We start from the raw sequence: 25,452 nt of genomic DNA on the forward strand, positions 1-25,452 counted from the left end.
AGACCAGGAGGTAAGCGTGTGTGGGGGAGGTTTTTTCTCCACAGCCTCGCACTTGTGCAGGCTTGGAAACTTGCCGCTTGCTCCCAGAGCGCGGCAACAGCGGCGAGGGGTTTTTTTCCTTTATTTTTGGCTCTGTTCCCTCCCCGGTTGTTATTTTCCGGCCTAGTTTTTTCGTTTTTTTTGACTCCCCTGCGTTTTTTTCCACCCCTCAGCCGCCGCGGAGCTACGAGCGGCCAGGAGTGATCCTGGCTGCCGCTCTCCTCTCCGCCCAGCTCCTCGCTGTTGCGGCGGCCATTTTTAGGCGCGAAAAGTTCGTGCCTTAAATTTAGGCCTCTGCCGCTCAGCCACGCTCATGCAGGAGGCCGCTTGGTGGCTACAGGGCCTCGCCGGGCCCGCCCAGCGGACCCTCGGCCACCACTCACTGGACATCAGCGGCGCTGGTAATTTGGCCACCACGTGTCCTTTGCACCGGCACAGGGAAGAATTTTTTCTCTATCCTTAAGATCTGGCCAGGCCTTCGCCCCTTTTTTTGAAGCTCTAGTTCCCTGGCCTACTGGCTTCCCTGTCTCTCCTGCAGGGGTTACTGCAGCCTGAGCTGCGGGCCCACCTCATAGCTCAGCCTCCTGGGTGTCCATCCTCCCATTTGGCTACTAGTGTTAGGCTGAAATGGATTTATTAAGTTTTTCCTATAGCTGTATTATTAATCATAATTGTCTTTTTTCTTTATGCCTTTCAGTGTAGCCAGTCGAATTCCGCTGCAGCCTACCCGCTTGCCTGTTTTCTGCATCATCCTTGTGCGGTCATTGGCATGGAGCTGCCCCCTCCATCAGGTTCCCTTGAGGCTAGATCCGGCCCATCTCAGGCCCCTAGCAAGGATCCCCCTTCCAGTAGGGGTGGGAGTGTGGGCAAGGGCGTCTCAGGGGACACCCATAGGCACCCCGTCAAGGCCCCGTCTGCAGCCAAAACCAAGGACGCTGAGAGGCACCAGCGGGCCCTTGATAAACAATTTGAGAAGGCCCGGTGCCAGGCTGGGACAGGGTCCTCCCCAGAGGTGGCCCCCGTTCCCCCATCCAGAGGTGATATCTTGGCATTGCTGAATGAGGAGGTAGAGTCTCAGGATCTGTCCCCGGACAGATCACTGGCGGAACCAGCTTCTCCTGCCCCATCCTGGTCATATGAACAGGACCCAGTCCCAGAGGGTCACACCAGGGCTCCCCCGGCTGGGGGCTCCCACTACCACCAGGACCCCAGGGACCCGGAATCGGATTCTGATCAGGAGTCCGAGCTGTCACCCCGCGTGCAGGCCTTGGTCGATCGTGCTATCGCCAGAGGCATTGCTGAGGGCCTCCAAAAGCACTCCCCTCCCCCTTCGGGGCCAGGGACCACTTCCCGGGGCCCGCCGGCCCCCCCTCCAGCCAAGCGTGCCCGCCATCCGTCCCTTGAGTCATCCGTGGTCAGCGAAACCTCCGCCATCGAGGACGCTGACCAGGACGGCCTGGAGCTATCTGAAGACGAGGGCCTCCCCCCGGACGCCCCTGCCTTTTCCGGACTTTTCAAACCCACTCTCTTTAAGTCCATTCTCCGCAAGGCCAAACTAGCTACCAGGGTAGGGATTAAACCTAAGCCGGTCCAACCTTCGGCCGATGCTGTTCCCGAAAATCCCAATGCGGCCATGTTCGACGTCCCGGCCCCCCAACAAGAACTGGTCCCAGTTCCAGGCTTATTCCTGGACGTAATCCAACGCCAGTGGGCCCAACCAGCCACCTTGTCTTCCCCCAGCGGGGCAGATAAGAAACTTTACTCCATGGACCCCACCTTGGAAGACCTTTTGGTTCTCCCAGCCGTGGAACCACCTATCACTGCCCTCACTTCCAACTCCTCCCTCCCAGCAGAACTGCTGGATGGGCTCAAGGCGGAAGATAAGAAGGCGGAGAGGGTATGCCATAAGGCCCACCTGGCGGCTGCCTGGGCCATCAAAGCCTTCTCTTCCGCCTCCTTTTTTAACAGGGCTTCCGTTATATGGCTAAGGGAACTGTTGGCCAAACTCCCGGCAGGAGACTTGCGCCTCCGCCAGGATATTTCAAAAGTTATTGCGGCCTCCCAATATGCGGTGGACGCATCCCTTAACGCCTCTAAATTTGCTTCTAGAGCCTTGGCGGCCAACGTCACCTCACGCCGCCTGATCTGGCTCCGCCACTGGCAGGCGGACCAGAAGCATAAGTGGAAGCTGGCCTCAGCCCCCTTTAAGGGCACCAAATTATTTGGGGAGGCGCTTGAGCCTCTCCTCATTGAATCCAAAGATAAAAGAAAGATTTTACCTTCCACCACTAAAAAGCAGGACCGCAAGTCCACTCCATACCCCAGGAGGCAGCCCTTTCGTGCCTCTGAACCCTCTACCTCTACTTCCTTCTCCCCGCCCTACCGACCGGCCGGTCAGTCAGGGGACAGGTTCCAGGACAGGTCCTCCTTTAAGGACAGAGGTAGACAACAATTCGGCTTCCGTAAATCCAACCGCGGAGGTGCCTCTAACAGGCCCTTCCGCAAATCTAAGTGACTGCCCGGGCCCGTCACCCATAGGGGGGCGCCTCCAGCTATTCGCCCACCATTGGGCCCAGACCACGGAGGACGCCTGGGTCCTCCAGATTGTGAGGGAGGGCCTATCCCTAGAATTCCTATCCCCCCCTCCCCGGAACTTCATCCGGTGCCCCACTCCTTCCTGCCCTCTGAAGAGGGAGCTTATGAACCAGGAGATTCGCCATCTCCTGGAGATAGATGCGATAGAGCAGGTCCCCCCCGACCAGGAGGGGAGGGGGTTCTACTCCATCCTCTTCCGGGTACCAAAGAACTCGGGGGGCTGGAGGGCCATCTTGGACCTAAAGAACCTCAACAGGCACATTGCCTACCGGAGGTTCAAGATGCAGTCCCTCCAGTCCATCCTGTCGGGGATCCGTCAGGGAGACCTCCTTACCTCTATCGACCTCAAGGAGGCTTACCTACACATCCCCATCCGTCCCCAGCACAGGAGGTTCCTGCGCTTCTTTTATGCCGGCAGGCATTTTCAATACCGGGCCCTTCCTTTCGGCCTGTCGTCGGCCCCCAGGACCTTCACCAAGGTCCTGGCAGTTGTGGCAGCCCAACTGAGGCGCAGACCCATAAGGCTCCAGTGCTACCTGGACGACATCCTGATCCAGTCGTCGTCCAGGCAGCAGGCCCTGCGGGACCTCCACATCACAATGAGAACCCTGAGGAGCCACGGTTTTCCCCTAAATCTGAAGAAAAGCCATCTGGTTCCCACCACCAGACTTGTCCACCTGGGGGCGGTCATAGACACTTCCCTATGCAGGGTCTTCCTATCCCAGGACAGGCTAGACAGCTTAGTGACCATGACCCGCAAGGTGATGCTCGCGAGACAGGTACCGATCGTCCTCCTGTCACAGCTGTTGGGAAAAATGATCTCTTCCATCTCGATCGTCCCATGGGCTCGCCTCCACTCCAGAGCTCTCCAATGGCTCCTCCTTCCTCACCAGAGGGCCTCAAGGAGCAACTCGAATCGACTGGTGAGCGTTTCCCCAGCAGTGAAGAGATCGCTCCGATGGTGGACGTCCCCTGCGCTCCTCAAGGGCCTCCTGTTCAAGGAGCCCAACCGGTTAGTGGTCACCACAGATGCAAGCCTCGCCGGCTGGGGGGCACACATGGGTCATCTAGTGGTGCAAGGCAAATGGTCACTCGCAGAGAGCTCCTGCAGCATCAATCTTCTGGAACTGCATGCGGCCCACCTAGCACTCCGGCATTTTCGCCAGGACATTCACCATCAACATGTTCTATTGATGACGGACAATGTGGCCACCAAGGCCCACATAAACCGCCAGGGGGGCATCAGATCCAAGACATTGATGAAGGAAGCGGAATCCCTGGGGCGCTGGGCGGAGAGGCATCTGGCATCTTTTCGCTCCGACCACATTTCGGGAGTCGACAACACCCAGGCGGACTGGCTGAGCAGGACCACCATAGACCCGGCAGAGTGGAAACTGGATCCGGCTCTGTTTTGCCAGCTGTCCCGCAGGTTCGGCACTCCCGCGGTCGACCTATTCGCGTCCAGGGAAAATACTCAACTTCACCGCTATTTCTCCCGCTTCCAGTCCCCGGGGGCGGAAGGGACGGATGCCCTTCGCTCCCCTTGGCCCCGGGGCCTACTTTATGCCTTTCCTCCTCTGCCCCTGATTCCACAAGTCATCCACAAGATCATCGCGGAGGAGGCGGAGGTGCTCCTCGTGGCCCCACACTGGCCCCGCCGTTCGTGGTTCGCCGACCTGGTCAGCCTCTCCCTGTCACCTCCGTGGAAAATTCCTCCAGACCAAGTCTCCCTCAGCCAGGGGGCCGTAACTCATCCAGAGCCCCAATGGCTCCAATTGGCCGTCTGGCACTTGAGGGGGACCAGCTGAGGCGCGAGGGCTTCTCAGGGGAGGTGATTCACACCATTCAGGCAGCTAGGCGACCGTCAACCACTTGAATCTACGATGCCTCGTGGGCCTCCTTCGCCAAATGGTGCGACGCCTTACTTTTAGACCCGGTGACGGCTCCGGTCTCCCGCATCCTGGACTTCCTACAAGGGGGCCTTGCCAAGGGCCTCGCTCCAAATACCCTTCGACGACAGGTGGCGGCCCTCTCCACCGTTTGGGCCGGTGACCCAGTCTTGCCCCTTAGCAAGGTGCCCAGGGTCCGGTCCTTTCTCAAGGGAGCTTGTAACTTACGACCTCCCACGGTCCATCGTTACCCCACCTGGCAGCTGTCCGTGGTTCTGCAGGCGCTCACCGCTCCACCATTCGAGCCTCTCAGCACTACGTCGCTACGTCATCTTACACTCAAGACGGCATTCCTCATCGCCGTGACGTCAGCTCGTCGTATTTCAGAACTGGCAGCCCTGTCGGTTCGTCAGGACCTATGTACCGTCCACCCAGACAGGGTGGTGTTGAGACTGGACCCTACCTTTATTCCAAAGGTTAATACTTGGTTTCATAGAACGCAAGAAATTGTGATTCCTGATTTCTATCCGAGACCGTCTCATCCAGGGAACGACAGTGGCACATGTTGGACGTGAGAAGGGCGCTGAAAACATACATCGCCCGCACCTCCGATTTCCGGAAGTCGGAGTCCTTATTCGTGTCATTTCATCCAGGTTCCCTGGGCAAGAAAGTCTCCTCTTCCACTGTTGGCAGGTGGCTGCGCGCCTGCATCGCCCTGGCCTACGAAAGTCAGTCCAGATCGGTGCCACAAGGCATCACTGCGCACTCCACTCGCAGCACGGCTACCACGGCGGCCTGGGCCACCCAGGCATCAATACTAGACATTTGTAAGGCGGCTACGTGGTCCTCCCCGTCGCCCTTCATCCGTCATTACAAACTGGACGTTTACGCCTCGGCTGAGGCGTCCTTTGGCAGGAAGGTTCTTCAAGGGGTCGTGTCTTCGACCGAATCCCGGGACTCTGATTCTGCCCACCCAACCGGACAATAACTTGGGTATGTCCCATTGCTTGGACTCTCCAAGCGGTGCACAGGAAAATGACCATTGGCTTACCTGAAGGGTCCTTTTCTGTGCACCGCGGGAGAGTCCAACCCACCCTGGTCTTCGGCCCGGGGATTCTTTCCTCCTTTCAACTGAAGACACCTTGGACGCCTTCGCTCCATCCTCTCGACAGATTGACCTTTTCGGCAATTAATTCTGGCAATAACCACACGAGGAGGTGTGGTTAAAGGGAGAAAAAAAGTTCCTCAGTATCCAGGGCAACCAGACTAAATTAACCCATTGCTTGGACTCTCCCGCGGTGCACAGAAAAGGACCCTTCAGGTAAGTCAATGGTCATTCTAATTTCCCATACTTCCCTCTGTTGATGCTAGTTACATTTGCAATCTTATTTTTGTTTAAAAAAATAATATATATTATTAGATAAGCCCAATGGTACAAAAAAGTCAGGAAAATTAAAGTGTCAATTTACACGTGGGAGACAAAAACTAGGACTTTGCCCATTCTACAGAAAATATAATTGTTACTGTATAAGTCTAAAGCATCTAAATGGAACTAACATGTCTTTAAAATATGTATTACTCATTAGGTTGTACTCGTTTTTACCTTTATTCACCCCTATATACAATTTCTTGATGCATTCCACATTGAATCATAATTCATGAGGAAATAATCGGAGTTGTCATCGCTTAAGCAGAGCCACTAGAGCAATTTCAAGATTTTCAGACTGAAGTTCTAAAATATTCACTAGCAATCTAATACTATCAGAGTTTGAAATTCTTTATGAAATCAGATTGTGCAGACTGTATTATTTTTGATAGCAGGTTCTTCAACCTATGTGCTAAATTTGTAATTAGAATGTTTGTTACATGTAAAAAAGATACTGGATGATAACTCACACAACCTATAATGTTTGCCCAGTTTCAAAATTGCGTTATGTAGGCTTTGTAAAATGATAAAGGAAGAACTTAATTTTCAAACCATCATTATATATCTCTAATAATATAGGGGCCAAGCTATCTTTATATTTTTCACCATTCTATTGGAAACTCATCTGGCCCAGATTTAATATAATTGATTTCTGTAGATAACTATGGTATCTTCATTTCCTCAATCTTATATCCTTAGATGATATTATTTTATCTGTGGTGGAATCTACAGCTGACATGGGAGATGGAATTCATGTTTGTCATGTTGATACACAGATATTTTATTTTCTTCTCAATCTTAACACTAGTGTTTCTTCATCAATTCCGTTTGAGCATCTATTTTCATATTGTTGTTAATATCTTCATCTTGTTTGTTGATCATAAAACATGCTAATGTACCACATTCTTTTAGTTTTCCCATTAGTATTTCAATTTCCTTAAAGGATCTTCCAAAACTACCAGGTTATCTGCAAAAGCTCTTAACTTTAAAAAGTTTCCTTTTAAATCTTTACTTCATAATCTTCTCATCTTGCCTTCTATCTCTATTCAGTATTTCAAGAACTAAAATAAATAAAAGAGGAGACAGTCAACATCCCTGTCTTGTTCCTTTTGTATCTCACAGGGCTTTGCTAGATCTCCATTAACAATTATTTGTGCTTTTGTGACATATAAACAGATACTATCCATTTCTTTCCAAAGTTCTTTCCAAAGCTTATGTCTTCTAAAACTTTGAACAAGAAGTCCCAGTTCAAATTGTCAAAGGCCTTTTCTGCATCTAAGAAAATCAGTGTAGCTTGTTTTTCATTACGTTGCTTCAAATATTCCAAAATGTCCAACCCATTTAGGTATTAATCTGACATCTTTCTTCCCTATAAAATAGAATTCATCATGTTTTGTAATGGTTGTAAAAGTTCATCCTCAAAATTTATAATAAGAACCTGGTTATTTGTATGGTTTAATTTTTCATGGTTTAATTTTTTGTAGCCTTACAAACTTTTGTTATTGTTATAGATCCATCATAATTTGCTTTTGTTCTTCTGCAGTGTTTGGTAAATTTTGTTTCTTTAGGTATTAATTTATTTTCTGCATAGAAATGCCTTGTCTTTTATACTAGTTGAAATAATATTAATGAAATACTTTTTGCATAGCCACATTATCTGTTAATATAGCATCTCTCTATTGTATTATTATTTTCTGTTCTTTTTTCATAATGTCTGTGTCAACCAGTTCCCAGGTTTGTTTACAAATGTAAAGTTTTTATTTTTACATTACATTAACTGTCATTAGGAAAGCTTAATTGATTGAGATGTACTTTCTCTGGTAATTTCTTTAATTTGTTTTGTCTCATCCAAAATAGCCTATGTTTTCTCTTACCTATTCTTTTTAAGTTCACTCTTGTGTTGTATAAAATGACTTGTGATAAAAACTTTACTTCCATCTCAAACCATTTTTAAATCTGTACCTTTATCTAAATTATTTTCAAAGAATTATTTTAATTGCGTTTTTCTGTAGCAACATTTCAGTTAGTCTCCATCTAAAAAAAAACCTCATTTTTTAAATGAACCAAGATCATAGGATTCTGATCAAAATAAGTTTTTGTTAGTATCTCTACGAAGGCCTTAAATTTTCCATCAAATCAAAGAAAACACTCCATTCTAAACTCCCATTAAACACCAATTTCATCAGAAAAAAACATAAGTCTCACCATAGGTCCTTATAGAACAGTTCCACCTTTAATATAGGAGTTCAAGACAACATCCATTGTACTCTCTCTTCCCATTTTTCTCCAGCATTGTGAGATAGATTGAGCTGAGAGACAGTGACAGTGGTCAAAGGTGATCAGGAATCTTTTGTAACTGAAGCTGGACTAAAATCTGGATCTCCTTAAAGTAATCCAACATCATACCTGCTTTCAACATTAAAGATGAATTGGTTGGGGATAAGAACATGTCTGTACTTCTGTATGCGGACAATGGAATAGTTTTAGCTGAGAAACTTGATGATTTTCAAAGACTCTATGATGAAAGATCTGAAAATGAATTAAGCAAGTAATATATGGCACAGAATGAATGGATGTTGAAAGAAGAGAAAATAGCTATCTATAAATACATGCCTCTGCTACCTACTTATATAGAAATGAGAGGTAGTATGTCAGGGGAAACATAAAAATAAATTGAATACAGTGGCAACGTATTACTTAAGAAGTTTATATTACAAAAGAAAAGATGAGTTCCGGAAAGAATGGATGTAGATTTTTGATTGCTCACATAAGTTAAGTGAGTAGTGTGAAGGAAGTGTGTTGACGTAATTTGGTGATAGAGAGAGAATGAAGACTGAAGTGCAAAATGCATGAAATTAATGAATGGGTAGAGCGGAAGGGGAAAACTAAGGTAGTGAAGGTTCTGTTGAGCTGATGAAAACCTCAGAAAGAGAGAAGTAAGATCAGAAGAACAAAAGGCAATCTGTGAATCAGTGTCTGGACATAGTGGAAACGAGAATAAACAGGTATGAGTGGTATGCTTGATGATGTTTATGTAAACTAGATTTTGATTTCCTTCCCCCTCCCCACTTACGCCATTAATTTATTTTACTTATACTACTACTTATTGTTTTTCTGTTCTCTGTATAACATTGTTTGCCCAACAGTAAATATCATGTGCATCTATGGTATGAATGCATATCTCTTGTATTTGCAATACATTTAAAAAGCCAGAAGAATCTAGAATAATTCATTTTAGTTCTCTATGCATGATCAAAATATAAGAAAAGTTGATGGTATGATTATCGAAATAGGTGGTTTGGGTATGCACCATTTCCTAAGACAGCTGGGGCAGGTCAGCACGGAAGCCACACATTATGTGTCAGAGGCCATCGCTGTAACTCTAGGATGGCATTTTCTTGGCATGGCTCTTCAAACACTGCCTAGGATGTGCAAAAAGACATTTCTTCTTTAACTTTTTTTTTCTTCAAATACTAAGTTAGCATTTGGAACATGTTTTTAATTAAGGATTTCGGATCGAAACATTTCCGGTTTTATGTATGTGTGTGTTTCTCCTAAGGACAGTTTCCAGTTAAAATGTTTTAGAGTTTTGAAAAATACCAGATGCCCCATTTTCAAAGATTGCAAAAGAAATGTAAGAAAACCCCAGCAACATTCTGTGTTGATTCTTGGGTAAAATCACGTGTATAATATTGTCAGAATCTGACGAAAAGAAAATGACTTAAATGGGAACAATAGTTGGTTCATATTGGCCAGAGTTTAGTTAGTTTATTACGTTTCCAGTGGCAGAGGAGAAATTTAAAAATTATTTGGGGCAAGCAAGGTATATTTTCAATTTATTTCCTGAATTTCAAAATTTTAAAATAGCTAGTTGTAGATTGTGAGTCAATTTGGTGTTGAGTTTAAGGGGTTGGATTAGAAACTAGAAAACCAGGAATTTTAGTCCCCACGTAGGCAGGAAAATTTAAAGGCGTGACTTTTGACCAGTCATTTCTCTCAGCACAACCCACATTACAGAGTTGTTGTAGGGAAAATAGGAGGCCGGAATGTTAGTGAGACTATGGCAGGAGTCATGATTGTGAGTGCAAAAGTTGTCATAGAATAGCCTCAGTATCTTGGAGGGATCTTGGAGTCCTAGTGGACAACCATTTAAATATGAGCCAGCAGTGTGCAGCAGCTGCCAAAAAAGCCAACACAGTTCTAGGCTGCATCAACAGAGGGATAGAATCAAGATCACGTGAAGTGTTAATACCACTTTATAATGCCTTGGTAAGGCCACACTTGGAATACTGCATTCAGTTCTGGTCGCCACGATGTAAAAAAGATGTGGAGACTCTAGAAAGAGTGCAGAGAAGAGCAACAAAGATGATTAGGGGACTGGAGACTAAAACATATGAAGAACGGTTGCAGGAACTGGGTATCTCTAGCTTAAGAGAAAGAAGGACTAGGGGAGACATGATAGCAGTGTTCCAATATCTCAGGGGTTGCCACAAAGAAGAGGGAGTCAGGCTATTTTCCAAGGCACCTGAGTGTAGAACAAGAACCAATGGGTGGAAACTAATCAAGGAGAGAAGCAACTTAGAACTGAGGAGAAATTTCCTGACAGTTAGAACAATTAATCAGTGGAACAGCTTGCCTCCAGAAGTTGTGAATGCCCCAACACTGGAAGTCTTTAAGAAGATGTTGGATAGCTATTTGTCTGAAATGGTATAGGGTTTCCTGCCTAGGCAGGGGGTTGGACTAGAAGACCTCCAAGGTCCCTTCCAACTCTACTATTGTATTGTAGTATTGGGAACTAGTTTTGATAGCAATTTGGTTTGGATGTATGACCCTGGGTTGCGCATGCCAGCTTGCAACAGAACTGTGTTCCCTCTCTGCCTGGCCAATACATCAGCTGGACTTCTCCAAACAAACAATATAAACAAGAAACACAACAAACAGGGGCTCAGCCATCTATATCTTTAATGTTAATCTATTTTAATGATAGATAAAGTAGGGAGAGGTTCCAAAGGGGGGGGAAGGTACCACAGCAGAGAAGGTGGAAAGTATTGACTGAGAGGGTCTGAATGCCCAGCATGCCCAACCTGCTAGTCCAATCTCAGTGGGGTTCCTCAAGTACTTTGGATTCATGCCATGTAGGGCTTTAAAGGTAATAACCAACACTTTGAATTGCACTCAGAAGCAGAACAGCAGTCAGTGCAGCTCGCAGAGCAGTAGTGTAACATGGGTCATCCTAGAGACCCCAAGAACTGCCTACACTGCCACACTCTGCACTAGTTGGAACTTTTGAATGGTCTTCAAGGGTAGCCCCATGTGTATTGCAGTAGTCCAGATGTGAGATGACGATGGTCGTGCAGTGGGTAGACTGTACTATTGCAGGTTAACTCTGCCCACAGTCTGGACTTCGATCCTGATGGGGCTCAAGGTTGACTTAATCTTCCATTCTTCCTAAGTCAGTAAAATGAGAACCCAGATTGTTGGGAGCAATATACTGATGAAAACTGTCCAGAGAGTGCTGCAAGGCACTATGGAGCGGTATATAAGTATAAGTGCTATTGCTATTGAATGACTGTGCACAGGGACTCTTGATCCAGGAAAGGTCACACCTGGCACATCAACCCAAATTGTGCAAAGGCTCTTCTAGCCACAACTGCCACCAGGTAGACTCCCAACTGCAAACTAGGTCTGTCTAGGATAATGATACCCCATCCCAAACTAAGCTGGGTAAAGTCCTGGATCTTGAGGCTCCATGCACCCAAAGCTGTGTGTATGTGTGGTGTGTGTGTGTTTGTATTTGTTTCTGTTATGTATTTCAGTTGCAATCTATTCTACAATTATTTCCCTGTGGGCAGCAAGACTGAAAGAGAAATGGCCAATTGAATGTGCTAATTTGTGGAGGCTGGTGATATTTTATTATGATTAAACAAATTACACTGGAAATGTGCTCAACGTTTATATGGTTGATACAATTCTGCATATCTTGCAACGGACTGTTACAAATCCTTCTTCAACACTATTGTTGAAGGATTGAACAATGTTTTGCTTATTTTGAAATTTTTAAGATGCTGTTGTTACATAAAAGTTACATAGAATTACTGATAAATATGTACAAAATGCTTCTGAGACATGAATACTGTGACCTGGAACAGAATGAATTGAAAACAGTTGTGTCCCTTATTTAATGATATTAATTTTTTAATTAGATGAATCAGTGAGGAGACTTTTGTTGCTACTGTGTCATCAGTTACTAAGAAGATATTTCCTTTTCAAATTTAACTGTACATGAGAACCTTATTGCATGAGTTGTGATTCAGATTGCTGTGGAAAATCTGCATTAAAGGCTGTGTCACTCATTCTAGTAGGAAGATGCAGAAAAGTAAAAATTAAGTGACCCATTTGCATAAACCTTATCACTTTTTGAATGTTATATTGACCTGATATTCAGAAGGTAGCACGTGTTTCACTGTCATTGCTAACATCAAAATTACAATTAAAAGTATTTCCAAATATCAGAGCATTTAGCAAATCCTGAATGTAATAATGATTTTGAAGAATTGATATTGATAAGAATTCTTTGCCAATTATGAAGTAGTCTGGTATGATTTATTTATTTATTTATCCCACTGGGGTGAAGTCAGTTTTTCAAATAACCTAGGCTGTGAAGAGTTTTAAAGATGATAACTAACACCTTGAATTGCACCCAGAAGCAAACCAGCAGCAAATGCAACTTGCGGAATAACAATGTAACACAGCCACCCTAGGGATCCCAAGAACTGCCTGGGCCGCTGTATTCTGCAGAAGTTGCAGCTTCAAAATACTCTTCAAGGATAGCCCAATATGGAGCACAACATATATGATGGAAGTTCCTGTTTGCCTTCTGGAAGAATATAAAGCCCTGGCTTTTTTTCGGGACACTAGGTCAGATAGTTTGTAAGCCTGTTTTAATTGTTCTGGTTCTTTAAATCACTTGCAGAACAAGATGATTTAGTATATTATATTTTACAGGTGTTATTTGTTGGTTATCATAGTGTATGCCGTCCTGAGTTGCATCTTGAATGGATAAGTTAATTATTTAAATTATATCAATAATCATTTAAAAATTTATCATGTCATTTTGTAAAATGTGGTTAATTTACTAGAGCATACTCCGCTGGTTAGCATATTATTAAAAGTATGACTGCACAATTTTGGTTATTGGTGACATTTGTATGACGTGGAAGCCATATTGTAATTTTACTTATTGTAATTCTGAACTTGGAAACAATTCTGAACGAAAACTATTGGTTAGGGGAAACCCATTAACTACATCTGTAAACTCACCTGTTCCTGGTTCAGCATCAAAATGCATTGTTTAGTTTGATTTTTGCTCCAGGACTAATCTTTATTTATTTATTAGAGGGGCTCTAAGCTGGGTGTAAGTCTTGATCAAGGGAAGTCTTGGTCAAGAGAAGATTGTTATCTTCAAATTGTGCTTTAATTCCTTATTTCCAAATGCCTTTATAAGTTTAAGAGCAGCTACAATACTTCTTGTGTATTTGGGAATGCTTTTAAACCATTCCAAAAACCATGTTTTCTGAAAGACCAAGGTGCTCAGAGAAGAGCGGCTGATCTAAGCTCTATGAGAGTGAGCATAAACTACAGCAGTGCAGTGCCAGCTGTCATTGCTTAGAAACACATAATAGCTTTTGCTGTAAGAGAGCAAACCCTGACAGCTTAGAAGTATTGTTTGGTAACTGCATATCTAGAACCGTTGTGAATGTAGAGGCAGAGAGCTGTAGCTTTGCAACACATTATTTCTTAGTCTGGTCTCAGTATAGAGGAAAAACATAGGGAGGTGGTTTTGCAAGGCCAAGGTGCTCAGAGAAGAGCGGCTGATCTAAGCTCAAGGAGAGCCAGCATAAACTATAGCACTGCAATGCCAGCTGTCATTACTTAGAAACACGTAATAGATTTTGCTGCTTTTCAGACAGCGGATCTTACAGCCACATAAACCAGTCATTCTGTAAGAGAGCAAACCCTGACAGCTTAGAAGTATTGTTTGGTAACTGCATATCTAGAACCGTTGTGAATGTAGAGGCAGAGAGCGGTAGCTTTGCAACACATTATTTCTTAGTCTGGCCTCCGTATAGAGGAAAAACATAGGGAGGTGGTTTTGCAAGAATTGTGTATAGAACCCCTTAATCTTAATCAAATGTTTCATACCTTTCTTTAATGAATGGTGATTAGGTCTGGTTGAAAATAGTAGATACTTAATGCTAAAATCAGAGTTTCGTTATAATTCTATATCTAGTAGGATAATAATCTTATATACTGGAACTAGCACATTTATGGTAATTTCATTGCTTTTGGTGAGCCTATTTTTTTGTAGTTCTGAATAATTAGGAGTGATGAATAAAAGTGAGTGGTGAGATCACGCTACTGGAATTATAGATGAAGTAATTAATGTAAGCAAAATTAATTACATATTTATGTATCTTTCTAATTTCAATTTTTAAAGTTTCTGTGTGATACTTCTCCATTGCCACAGTCATTTCCAGTTGTTCATTTGAAACAACTGTTTATCTGTGTTCCTATTAGGTCTGTGCAAAGCAGTGCAATCTGCCTCAGTCTTCATGTTGAGGGCCGAAATGATGCATTCCTCCTCATGAAGTGTCAAAGCAGGGCCAATCCAAAGGGGTTTAAACCATCTCTGTACATGTATAACAACCACTAAAGGAATTGAATCAAAACATACAGTCTTCCCAAATGATTCCACAGGAATGCTTCAGACATCATGAAAGCAAATTTAATGAAAGAACTAATTTAAGCTAATAATTAAATCAATGCATCTTTAATGTGATTTTAAAAACAGATCCCTCTTTTTTTCAGGCTTACACATAGTTTGAAAAAAAGACATGCATGCTTTAATAAATAGCAGAGAGGTGTTGGGCTCATGTTTGTTTCTGAAGCACTTCCAAATGTGTAATCCTGTGCTTGCAGACAGGAGCAGGAACAGATGCTGAAGTTCAGAGCCAGGATGCTGGTGGGTGAGAATTTCCCATTAATGGAAAAGCAGTCTATATTGCTATAAAGGATAGGGCAGTTTTTGCTCAATTTCAGATAATGTGGAACCAGAAAACGAAAGTTTTGATTTCAAATACAACCGTGTTCTAAGAAAGCTGGCATCCAGAGCTACTTCCGAATCAATATAAAAAAATGTGAGTGAAAGTATCCACTATTACATTTGCCAGTTCAGCTTCTTAATGGTGAAAAAAATGATACATTCATCTGCATATCAGGTCCTTGAGAAAGTGAGAGAAATATAACTTATTTCTTATTGCCCTTTCGGGTTAGAATCCATTCTGTATTAAGGAACTCCTACTAAGGATTGGGTTGAAAGCATACCATTTAGCTCTTTGCATCCAGGTATAAAGGGAGAATTGGCTTCTTCTGCTTTTAAGCTATTTTTTCTGTTTCCTATAGGACCCTAGGGCTGAATTAATTCACATATTTATATTTTTCACTCAGAAATAAAAAGGAAACATCAGAGTAATAACTTTTCTGTGTGAAGCAGTCATCAGATAAAACACAACAGACAGATTCCATATTTTGACATATCATTGCAAGCACACTATTTTTTAATTAAGGCAAATACTGTATAAAGCATCCCTAGATATATGGATGGCAATGGCTTTTACAATAAAGCTTAACATTTTAAAAGCAATGTACTGGCCTGGATAGCAATGGATAGATCTTCCTACTAAGAGGTACTGCCTTTAAAGAAAGCAAAGCAAGAATTCCCTAAAGCTGTGGTCTCCAACCTTTGCAGCTTGGTGGCCAAGCTGAGGGGGGGGGGGGGTTGGAACCAGGCTGCAGTGGCGGGCAGGTGTGCACATTTGTGTGTGTGCCTGTCAGCCTGCCACTCATGCAAGTTGAGTTGTGTACGCACTCCTGTCAGCCATTCACACACTCCAGCCAGCCATTCGCACGGCCTAATTCCGAATAGGCTACAGCCCAGTAGTAGTAATAATGCTTTTGTAATAGGACCATAATAGTCTTAGATGTGGAATCTATGGCTCTCTCAATAACTTCTCAGATAACACACAAAGATATATGTATTCAGAAAGGTCTATGTCGTATTTTATAGTCCATCCTATTTCCTGTACTTGGAGCATCTTGTTATCAAGAGCGCTATTAGATATACATCCTAACAATCAAGAGATACATGAACAAAGTAGAATATTCAACTTCAAAATAGTGCAGATGCCCATCAGTCCTCTTACTTCATGAAAATATGGGCACTAAGAAAAGGACAATATAGGGCTTCATGCCTTCAGGAGCTGCATAACAGGCATGATATACAGCCGGGGCAGATTCTCCCAATGTGAACAGAATGATGGAAAAGCATTTTCTCTCAGTCAGTATTGAAGACATAAGACTTTTAGAAAAAAACCTCATCAAACACAATGCACTTATGGCATTCAGCATAAATATTTATTTTAAAAAATATTTTACAATATTTATAGACATATCTATTTCTAATAACTCTGAACAAGGAATAACAAAGTAAAAAAGTATATAAAATACTGTTTATATACTATATGCAGGGACTGCATATCGGGATGTGCCGCATTTGCTCAGCGGCTTACTGCACGGGTAGGCCGTTGGGCTGCTCCACGCTCTGGTTCACCCCAGCCTCACCCTAGGACTTTGAAGATTCAAACCTAGAGCAAGACAAGGCCTGCTACCCTTCACTTGTCCCTTTCTTGAGTTACCCCGCATTGAATTGTCCTGCGGTGAATTGGCTGCAGTGAGACTGCTGTGGCGAGTCGGCCACAGCGAGTTGTCCTAGACCCTTTCTCTGAAGGCTATATCTACATCTTTTAACTTAGTTGAGTCACCAAGACGATTCTGATGCAAGCCCTGAGAAGCAAGAAAACCAGGATGGAGTATGATTAGACGTGACAGAGATAATCCTATTCTAGAAAAGACTGGTCACTTTTTATATGTCATTCCTTTACTAGTGTTATCTCCAGAAAGCAGCAACGTATCATCCAAGGGAAAAAGAACCTTCTAAGCCTCATTAAACTATATTTCTCTATACATAATCGATATAAGAATGGAGCAACTAAAGAAGCTCCATGCTTCTCCTTGCAACCACTGCTTTTTTCTTTCACTATTCCTTTCTTAAGAAATGCCGTATAATAGAGATCACTATGGCAATGCACTTAGATGTTCGCAGGTGGAATCCTCTGAGCTTCAGAAATGATTCTTGGCCCCAGCAGGTGGAGACTGGTCATAAAGTGATACAGTTGTTCTCAGACAGAAGTACTTGGGGTGACTCATTCTGAGCCTGCATTTTTCTTGGAAATGCCATCTTTTGTTCCTATTAGCACTGCCAATGGATGCTGATTTTTCAGCATGTGGCTGGTAATTTAACCCAGCTCAAGGAGCTCTGTTCCAGGGACAAAGGACAGGATGTATGATTCCAGAAGGAAAGAGGTTGCTTTGTGTGGGAAGCAGTGGGCTCATCTGCCAGTACCTGTTACACCAAGGACCTTGACATTTTCCAGATGTCCCTGCAGGAAAACAGCACCTGATTCCACTTAAAGCTTGCAGCATCTTTCCTTACTCCCACACCTCACCCCAGAAAATGTGGAACTCTCTGAGAAAAATAATGTTTTTGGGCTGGGAAAAATCTTCTTAGGATTTTCTATCAAAAGCTGGAGCTGGCTCTGACTGTGCTAAAACCCGAGCGTATGCAAACAGGAGGCCCCAAGATGCTTACAAAAGTCAAGGTTTCTTCAGAAATTGCATGACCTAAACAGAATGGGGGCTAGTGTAACAAGGAGTGACTGAGACCTGAGAGACAACAGATTTCCCCCAGGGGAGAAGACCCAGTCTTTGGCCCCATAAAAAACAAACCACGAGCCGTCTGGGCCTATTTAGCATCCATGACCTTTCACCTTAGAGATTCACTCCCCCCTCCCCCCCCATGACTGCCTGCTGTGTGCAAACTTGCTTTTCAGCACAGAAAGACTCTTATGGCCTGCTTCTGATATCAGTTTAGCTCCATCAATATCTGCAAGTTCATCAAAGAATGACTATATGGACAGGTTTCTCTCTGCAGGAATTATTTTGGGGGGAGTGGGAGGAGGCTGTCTAATACATATTGTAGTGCAGTCTCTTCAGTATTCACTAAGTCATTCAGTAAGTTTTACTTACCACTATTTTTAAAAAGAAGAAGTTCCACAATATTCACTGGTTAGATCTAAAGTCCGTCTAGGTGTTTTATTTTATTTTATTGGTTTAATCAACGCATTAGGTGAAGCAGCATACTGGTTCTATGCCAATCATAATCTTCAAACTGGAAGAATAACCTCTAAAACAAAGGATTGTTTTTGCAATTAATTCTTAAAATTCAAGTTTTGGAACTGTCTTAAAGTGCTTAGATAGAGATTTCTTCTTTTTTGCACCTCCAAACTGAGTGATACTAATGGTTGAAGGATACAGGTGATTGTGCTTAGCCTTACTTTCATCCTTCATAGATTGAATAAATAGAAAAAGTAGAAGGTTTGCAAGGCAAGAATTACTGTCATTTTTAGGCTCAGATCCTTATGTGCAACATAGTGTTGGAAGAAATGTCCATTTGGGTTCAGTTCCAAATGGGAAGAAAGACACTGGAAACATGGAGACTGCTTGGAAAGATGGTTTAATTGCGAACAGGACCACATGGTTTGAGGTCCTGGGCAAAAAGAGAACATGGGTGAGAGAAGGAGAGAGAGATTTATACCCTCTGTTGGGCTTTGAACTTGCTTCCTGTTCCTGTGGCAAGAAATGATTGGTTGTCAGACTCCCATGAGGCCACGTAGGGGTAACTTTGACCTTGAGTCCCAGGCCTGGTCAAATCCTGCTGGGTGATGCAATCTTCTCAGGTGTCATGTGGTAAGATGGGTAGAGGGCTAATCCTATTATGTCCTGAGGATGAAGGTCTTTTGTGTTGTTGATAAGTTGGCCCAGCCTTTCTGGGGCTATTAGCAAAGGTGGGGGCTGCTTTCCAAGAGCATGTTTCTCCTTTTCTCATACAGGGAGGTATAATATTCTTCCTTTTTAATATTTCCTAGAATATTTCATTCTTCTAGGAGAGGGGTGGGTGCTAACTTCCTACAATAGAATAGTGACGTATCCATATATTTGTGGGTAAGTCACTATTTAAAAACAGGAGAAAAATTGCAATAAGCTTTGCAAATAAATTTATGGTGTTAGTCTCTAAGACAGAATGACATTGATTTACTTCCTGTTTGTTGAAGTAACTTCTAGAAGAATTACAGTACAAACCGCACTGGTTCTAAGATTTTCCCTATTGTTTTTAGCTTAATAACTGTTGAAAAAATAAATTATTCAAGTATGAGCTGTTGAAAAAAATAATTTTCATTCTTTAACATTTATTTTTGAAAAAGGAAAACATATTTCTGTTTGAAAAATATGACCCTCTGGGCTCACAATGACACTTGCTAATTTGTGGAGTCCTTGGTGTTGTCTGAGTTTGGTTGTTTGCTTATAGATTTTGATTATCTGACTAGGTAACCTCATCAATGCATCTACAGTTCAACTATGAGCTATGCATATTCTCTTCTATTGGTATCTGGTACTTTGGATCAGAGCCTACAAAGAAAGAAAGCTCTACTGAAAAGAAATAGACTATATCATTATGTAATTCAGTGTCATGGCTTTCTTTAGGAAGCACTCAACTATGAAAGACCTTCACATATATTTAGGTCTCTCACATTTTATAGTAGTGTAAATACCCAATCTAACATCAGAAGCATAATAAATAGGATACATTTATAGGAAGGGATTTCCTTACTGCTATTTAATTTAAAACATATATCTTTGCAGTATGCAGTATACATCTTTTCCAATATGGTTTTATGCCAAGCAAATTAATAATAACATTATTTAATTGTAACAAAAATAATAACGCCTTTAAAAAGTGAGGAGGAGGGCATATTCAAAGTATGATAAAGAGGCTTTCACAGGAAAAAAATTATCTATGTATAAATGCATCTGAACTGAAAATGGAAACTTGCATAATAATACATGTATGTTTAGCACAAGATATGCCAATCAGCATGAAAGAATTCACAACCACTAACGAATAAATAATCATGAATCTTACTTCATTGTCAATTCCAATTGTTTAGAACTCACTGGACATCATTTTGCCAGGATCACTTGTCAATAGTTGTTTCTTTGACATGTTATAAGTTTATACATGTATCATAAACTTGTGTTAAACTTGTGTTAAAGTATCCAGCCACCCCACTGTTGGCCTCAGGTTTGATTTCCTTCTTTTTGTCTAGGCATAAGGACCTTCATGTTACATGTTCCTGCCAATCTTATTATTTCTGCCTTTGTGTTATATGTCTAAAATCACTAAGCTTTCACTTCATCATTTGAGCTTCCTGTGGATAGCTTGGCTTTATTTCATCTAGTATTGAATTTTATGTTCTTGCAATCCAAAATATTTTCAATTGCTTTTGTCAGCACCATAAATCAAAGGCATCAATGCTTCTGATAATTCAGATTTCACAATCACATGTTACAGTTCAGAAAACGAAAGAGTGATGTCTCTGCACTATAACTAGATTTCTTATAGTTTTCTGTTCATTGTTACTGTTCTGTGAATATGGGGGGGGGGGGGGCGCTAGGGAAATAGTCTGTCACTATTTCAAAATCTTGATAATAATAGAAAGCAAAGGTGGTGCCAATAGTTATAAGTGTCTTGAGTGTAATCTCAGAACAACTGGAGCATCACTTGAACACCAGCATTGACAAAATCACCATCTTTCAATTGCAAAAGACGGCTGTACTTGAAATAGCCTACATCTTGCAACAATACTTTGAATATCATGAAACAACAATGTTTATGAACAACAACATTGATAAGACACATACATCCCTGCGGCCAATCCGCTCTCACAGGGAGGGCCTTCTCCAGGTGCCGTCCACTAGGCAATGCCAGTGGGCGGCGCCAAGGAGTAGAGCCTTCTCTGTGATGGGCCCAACCCTCTGGAATGACCTCCCCCCCGACATTAGAACCACCTCGGACTTCCGCTCCTTCCGACAAAAATTGAAGACTCACCTGTTCCGATTAGCCGGCCTGGCATAATTATAAATGTTACATCTATGAACTCCTGGTAGTATACTCTCATCTGGTTATTTTAAGGGTAATGTTTTAGTTTTAATTGTTTTTAGGGCTTTTAGCCTCATATTTATTCTTCTGTACAGTACTCTTAATTTTAACCTCCTCCACATATATACGTATTTTTATAGTTCTATGTATATTTGTATTTTATCTGTTATTTATTGTGTGGACTGTACACCGCCCCGAGTCCCTTTTTGGGAGAGGGGGCGGTTTAGAAATGCAAAGAATAAATAAATAAATAAAATAAGACAACAATTATGTCCTGCCATGTACCTTTAATATTATTAAACAATATCTGCCTATCCCCACATCTTTGGGAAGAACTCAATAGGTTGATAAAAATGCCAAATCCAATCTATATAAACATATGGCTGACTATGCAACCAATCAAAATAATAATAATAATAAAATATAAAAACCTGCATATAGAAGTAGAATGACCGTGGCCAAAAAAACCCAAACAATGATAGTACCAATAGTAATAGGCATCTTGGGTGCAATTCCAAAATATGTGGAACTTGAATTCCACCAGCAGTGGCAAAATTACCATCAGTCAATTGCAAAAGATAACTTTATTTGGAATGGCTTATATTCTGCAACAATCCCATTAATATTATCAAACAACATATACTTATCCCAGGTCCTTGGAAGGATTCAGTAAGTAGACAGGTATGGCAAGTCTAGCCTAAACATATGGCTATTCAACCAACTATAATAATATTAGCATTTACTGGTCTTTTTTTAACACGTTCATCTCCCCTCTAAAATTGTACCACTACATTCATTCATTGCTGGTTTCCCCTTCTAGTAGCTAATCACAACTCTTTGGCAAACTGAAGGCTATGAAGGGCTATGACACTAGAAAAGCAGAGATGCAAGGAAGGTTTACAATAGTACGGTAGACTTTATGTATCCTTGTGTTTTTTCCCCAACTGCTATAATGAAACAATCATTAGGTGAGTTCCTGAGTATGTCCTTTTATGACAGATCATACCATTGTATTGAAGGATTAGATAGTAATGAAACTCTAGAACAACTAGATTTTGAAATATATATTTTGTATTTTTGTAGGGCTACAATTTGATATATTCCTACCCCTAGGCATTTTTCAATGTAGCCAAGAGGGTTTGAGTTTCTTTGCATTTGAGTTTCAGGTTGGATTTGTTTTTTCCCCAGCCAGGTCTCTAGACAAACTTTATAATTTTGCTGACTGCTCTGGCCTGCATCTCATCTTTGCACTAAATGCTTTACGCCGGAATCCCAACAATTCCTGGAACAGCTCCAATGCCCTCAGTCTGCTCAAGTACAGTGCCAGCAAGAAATACAATATCTCCTGGGAGCTGGGCAATGGTAAGTGAACTTTAAGGATGGGGATTGGGAGAAGGGAAGGGAATGGGAGGACCAAAGAAGCACTACTTTCAGAACTTTTCTCAATGAAGCTTTGTTGTACGGAATGTTAGTACAAGTCATCCCTACAGGGATCCAAATAAAACAAATGAGTTGAATAAAGATAGGCACCCGTTAGTGCAATAAATGTGAGACCAAGTATATAAACGAGTAGGTTTGCAAGTACCTAGGGATAAATATATTTACAGGGCAATCTTACATCACTATATCCAGAATTGAGTTAGATTCATTCCAAGATATAGCTGGTTGACTGATAGGCCTTATAAAGAGATACTGTATGTTCCTTATGCTTAAAGGTAGTCCTCAACTTACAATCACAATGGGGACAGGAATTTCCACGATAAGTCAGGGAGATCATAAAGTGAATCATCATGTGATCAGACCTGATTTTACAACCATTTTTCCTGCAGTTACTCCTGTCAATAAGTGAATCCAGCTTCCCCAATTGACGCTGCTTATCAGAAACCAGCTGGAAAAATCGCAAACCATGATAATGTGACTGCAAGATGCTTCAACCGTTTGTAAATGTGTACTGCTTGCCAGGCAACTAAATTGGGGTCATGTGACCATGCGGGTGGTGCAACAGACATTTCAGAATGAGTATAAGTTATTTATTCCAAGGCTGTTGCAACTTCAAACAACGTTAAATGAATGGTCATAAGTCAAGGGCTACATGCAATGCCTCTGAACTGGTGAAGGTTTATCAGGAGAGTTGTCAGGATGTTGTCAAGGTTGATTAATGTTTTTTTCTGTTTTCTTACAGAACCAAATAATTACCGAACCCTCACAGGACGAGCAGTGAATGGCACTCAGTTCGGCAAGGACTATACGCAGCTGAAGAGACTGCTACAATTAATCCGCACCTACTCCCGAGCCAGTCTGTATGGGCCCAATATTGGGAGACCTAGAAAAAATGTTATCACACTCTTGGATGGGTAAGTGATTATGGCAAACAATGCAGAAAGCTAGAAAATAACTATTAACTATCTACTATGATCCTCTTTGTATTGTGAGATATAATACGCACTGGTTCCATTCAGCCTGGGAAGATGCACCTATCTTCAGAATTACTATATAATCTCTTATTTCTAATAATAGGAAAGCTTTGAATTTCTCATTGTAGGCTAAAAGAATAATGCACAGCCTAGTAAAGAGCTCCATCACCATCAGATATGAGAGACCAGAACCATTCCAAGACATCTTATTACCAAATGTGAGGGGACTGGCAACTGGTCATGCTTTTCCCCAGTGGCCAACTATTTCCCACCCATCCTGAAGCAGAATCTGCATTGACATAACATTTGGTGACCTTATTGCCAATTCCTATCCTGCATCATTACTTCTGTTAAAGCTTTCTTGTGTTGGGATATATTAAGCATAGTGATTGCTTAATCTTTCTGGCTTTGATTCCCTGTATCTATCTGAACATTACAGGTGACAGGAAATAATTCACCAATCAAAACAATGATGTAATTTGGGGCAAGGGTGGAAAAATTCTGAATTTTAACAAGTGACTGATTAGTCTCTCCTTTGCTACTGTGTGATGAAGCAGGAGAAAGCAGGCCTCACAAAGTATGACATCATGCTGATTTCAGTTATCACAGACAATGCCCTATTGATCTATGCCCTCCAGGGAACTATACACAATGCCATGTTCAAAGGTAGTATTGGCTAAGAAGGTCCTATAGAACCAAAAGGGATGCACTCCCCCACTGACTTCCATGATGATCAATTTCAGTAACAATTTGAGATTAGAAATAAATTCAGTAATCATTCCTTAAGAAACCCAGGGAGCTGTGATACCACCATATGTTCTTTGACCTTGCCCCCACAGAGAATTTATCCAGCCTGTTGACTCTAAAGTAGTCTTTTGCAACTACCTTTTTAACATTAGAAATTTTGAATTGATATCTTCTGATCCCTTGGGCATTGCTGTGTTTGCCATATCTGCTTACAAACCACATGTTAAGATGACAGCAAGCACCTGAACTACCCAGGGTTTTCTAATAGTATCTAAACAGGAATATATCTTTTCTTGCAATGGGAGTTAAAAAAAAAACCATTATGTTCCTTCTAGTTTTGTGATATATGTTTTAGCAACTAAATCTAAAAGAAAGGAGAACTGCTAGTTTCTGAGTCAAAGCTGATCCTGTGCACTATGTCTCAGAGCTGAAGGAAGGATTTATGGGCTGATTGAGCATTCCCTCTCTCACTTTCTAATTGATTTGACATACGTGTAAGATGTTTCAGTCGCTGTAAAAATGTTCTGGGCCATGGTTAAAGGTCTTACTTTTACTTTACTTTACTTTTATTTAGATTTTTATACCGCCCCCTCTCCCCAAAGGGACTCGGGGCGGTGTACAGTCAAATAAAAACACATCAATAAATAGAAAATACAAACACAAAGAGGAGGCAATAAGAAACTGTACATATCTGAAGTAAAGTAGTTAAAAGCAATATTTAAATACCCTAAAAATACCCAATTAAAATATCTGCCAGGAGGTAGAATAAAACTATAAATGGGCCAGGCCGGCTAAACGGAACAGGTGAGTCTTCAGTTTTTGTCGAAAGGAGCGGAAGTCGGTGGTGGTTCTGATATCGGGGGGAGGTCATTCCAGAGGGTTGGGCCCATCACAGAGAAGGCTCTACTCCTAGGCACCGCCCGTTGGCATTGCTTAGTGGACGGCACCCGGAGGAGTCCTTCCCTGTGAGAGCGAATCGGTCGCAGGGAAGTGTGTGGTAGGATGCGATCCCGCAAGTACCTAGGTCCTGAGCCATGGAGCGCTTTAAAGATAGTAATTAACACCTTGAAACGCACTCGAAAGACCACAGGCAGCCAGTGCAGCTCGCGCAGGAGCGGTGTTACGTGGGAGTACCTAGTACTCCCCATAATAGCCCGCGCGGCTGCG

The 25,452-nt window shown here is 42.4% G+C and overlaps 1 protein-coding gene across 1 annotated transcript in view; it reads left to right on the forward strand.

The window, feature by feature from the left end:
• HPSE2 (heparanase 2 (inactive)) overlaps positions 1-25,452 on the forward strand; it is a 160,971-nt gene that overhangs the window by 92,795 nt on the left and 42,724 nt on the right. The window contains exons 4-5 of the mRNA XM_081956312.1: positions 22,313-22,486; positions 23,307-23,478. Of these exons, the coding sequence (XP_081812438.1) occupies positions 22,313-22,486; positions 23,307-23,478 (346 nt within the window). The remainder of the gene's footprint in view (positions 1-22,312; positions 22,487-23,306; positions 23,479-25,452) is intronic.

The sequence above is a fragment of the Natrix helvetica genome (assembly GCF_964273705.1).
Source record: "Natrix helvetica genome assembly, chromosome: 5".
Classification (NCBI taxonomy): domain Eukaryota; kingdom Metazoa; phylum Chordata; class Lepidosauria; order Squamata; family Natricidae; genus Natrix; species Natrix helvetica.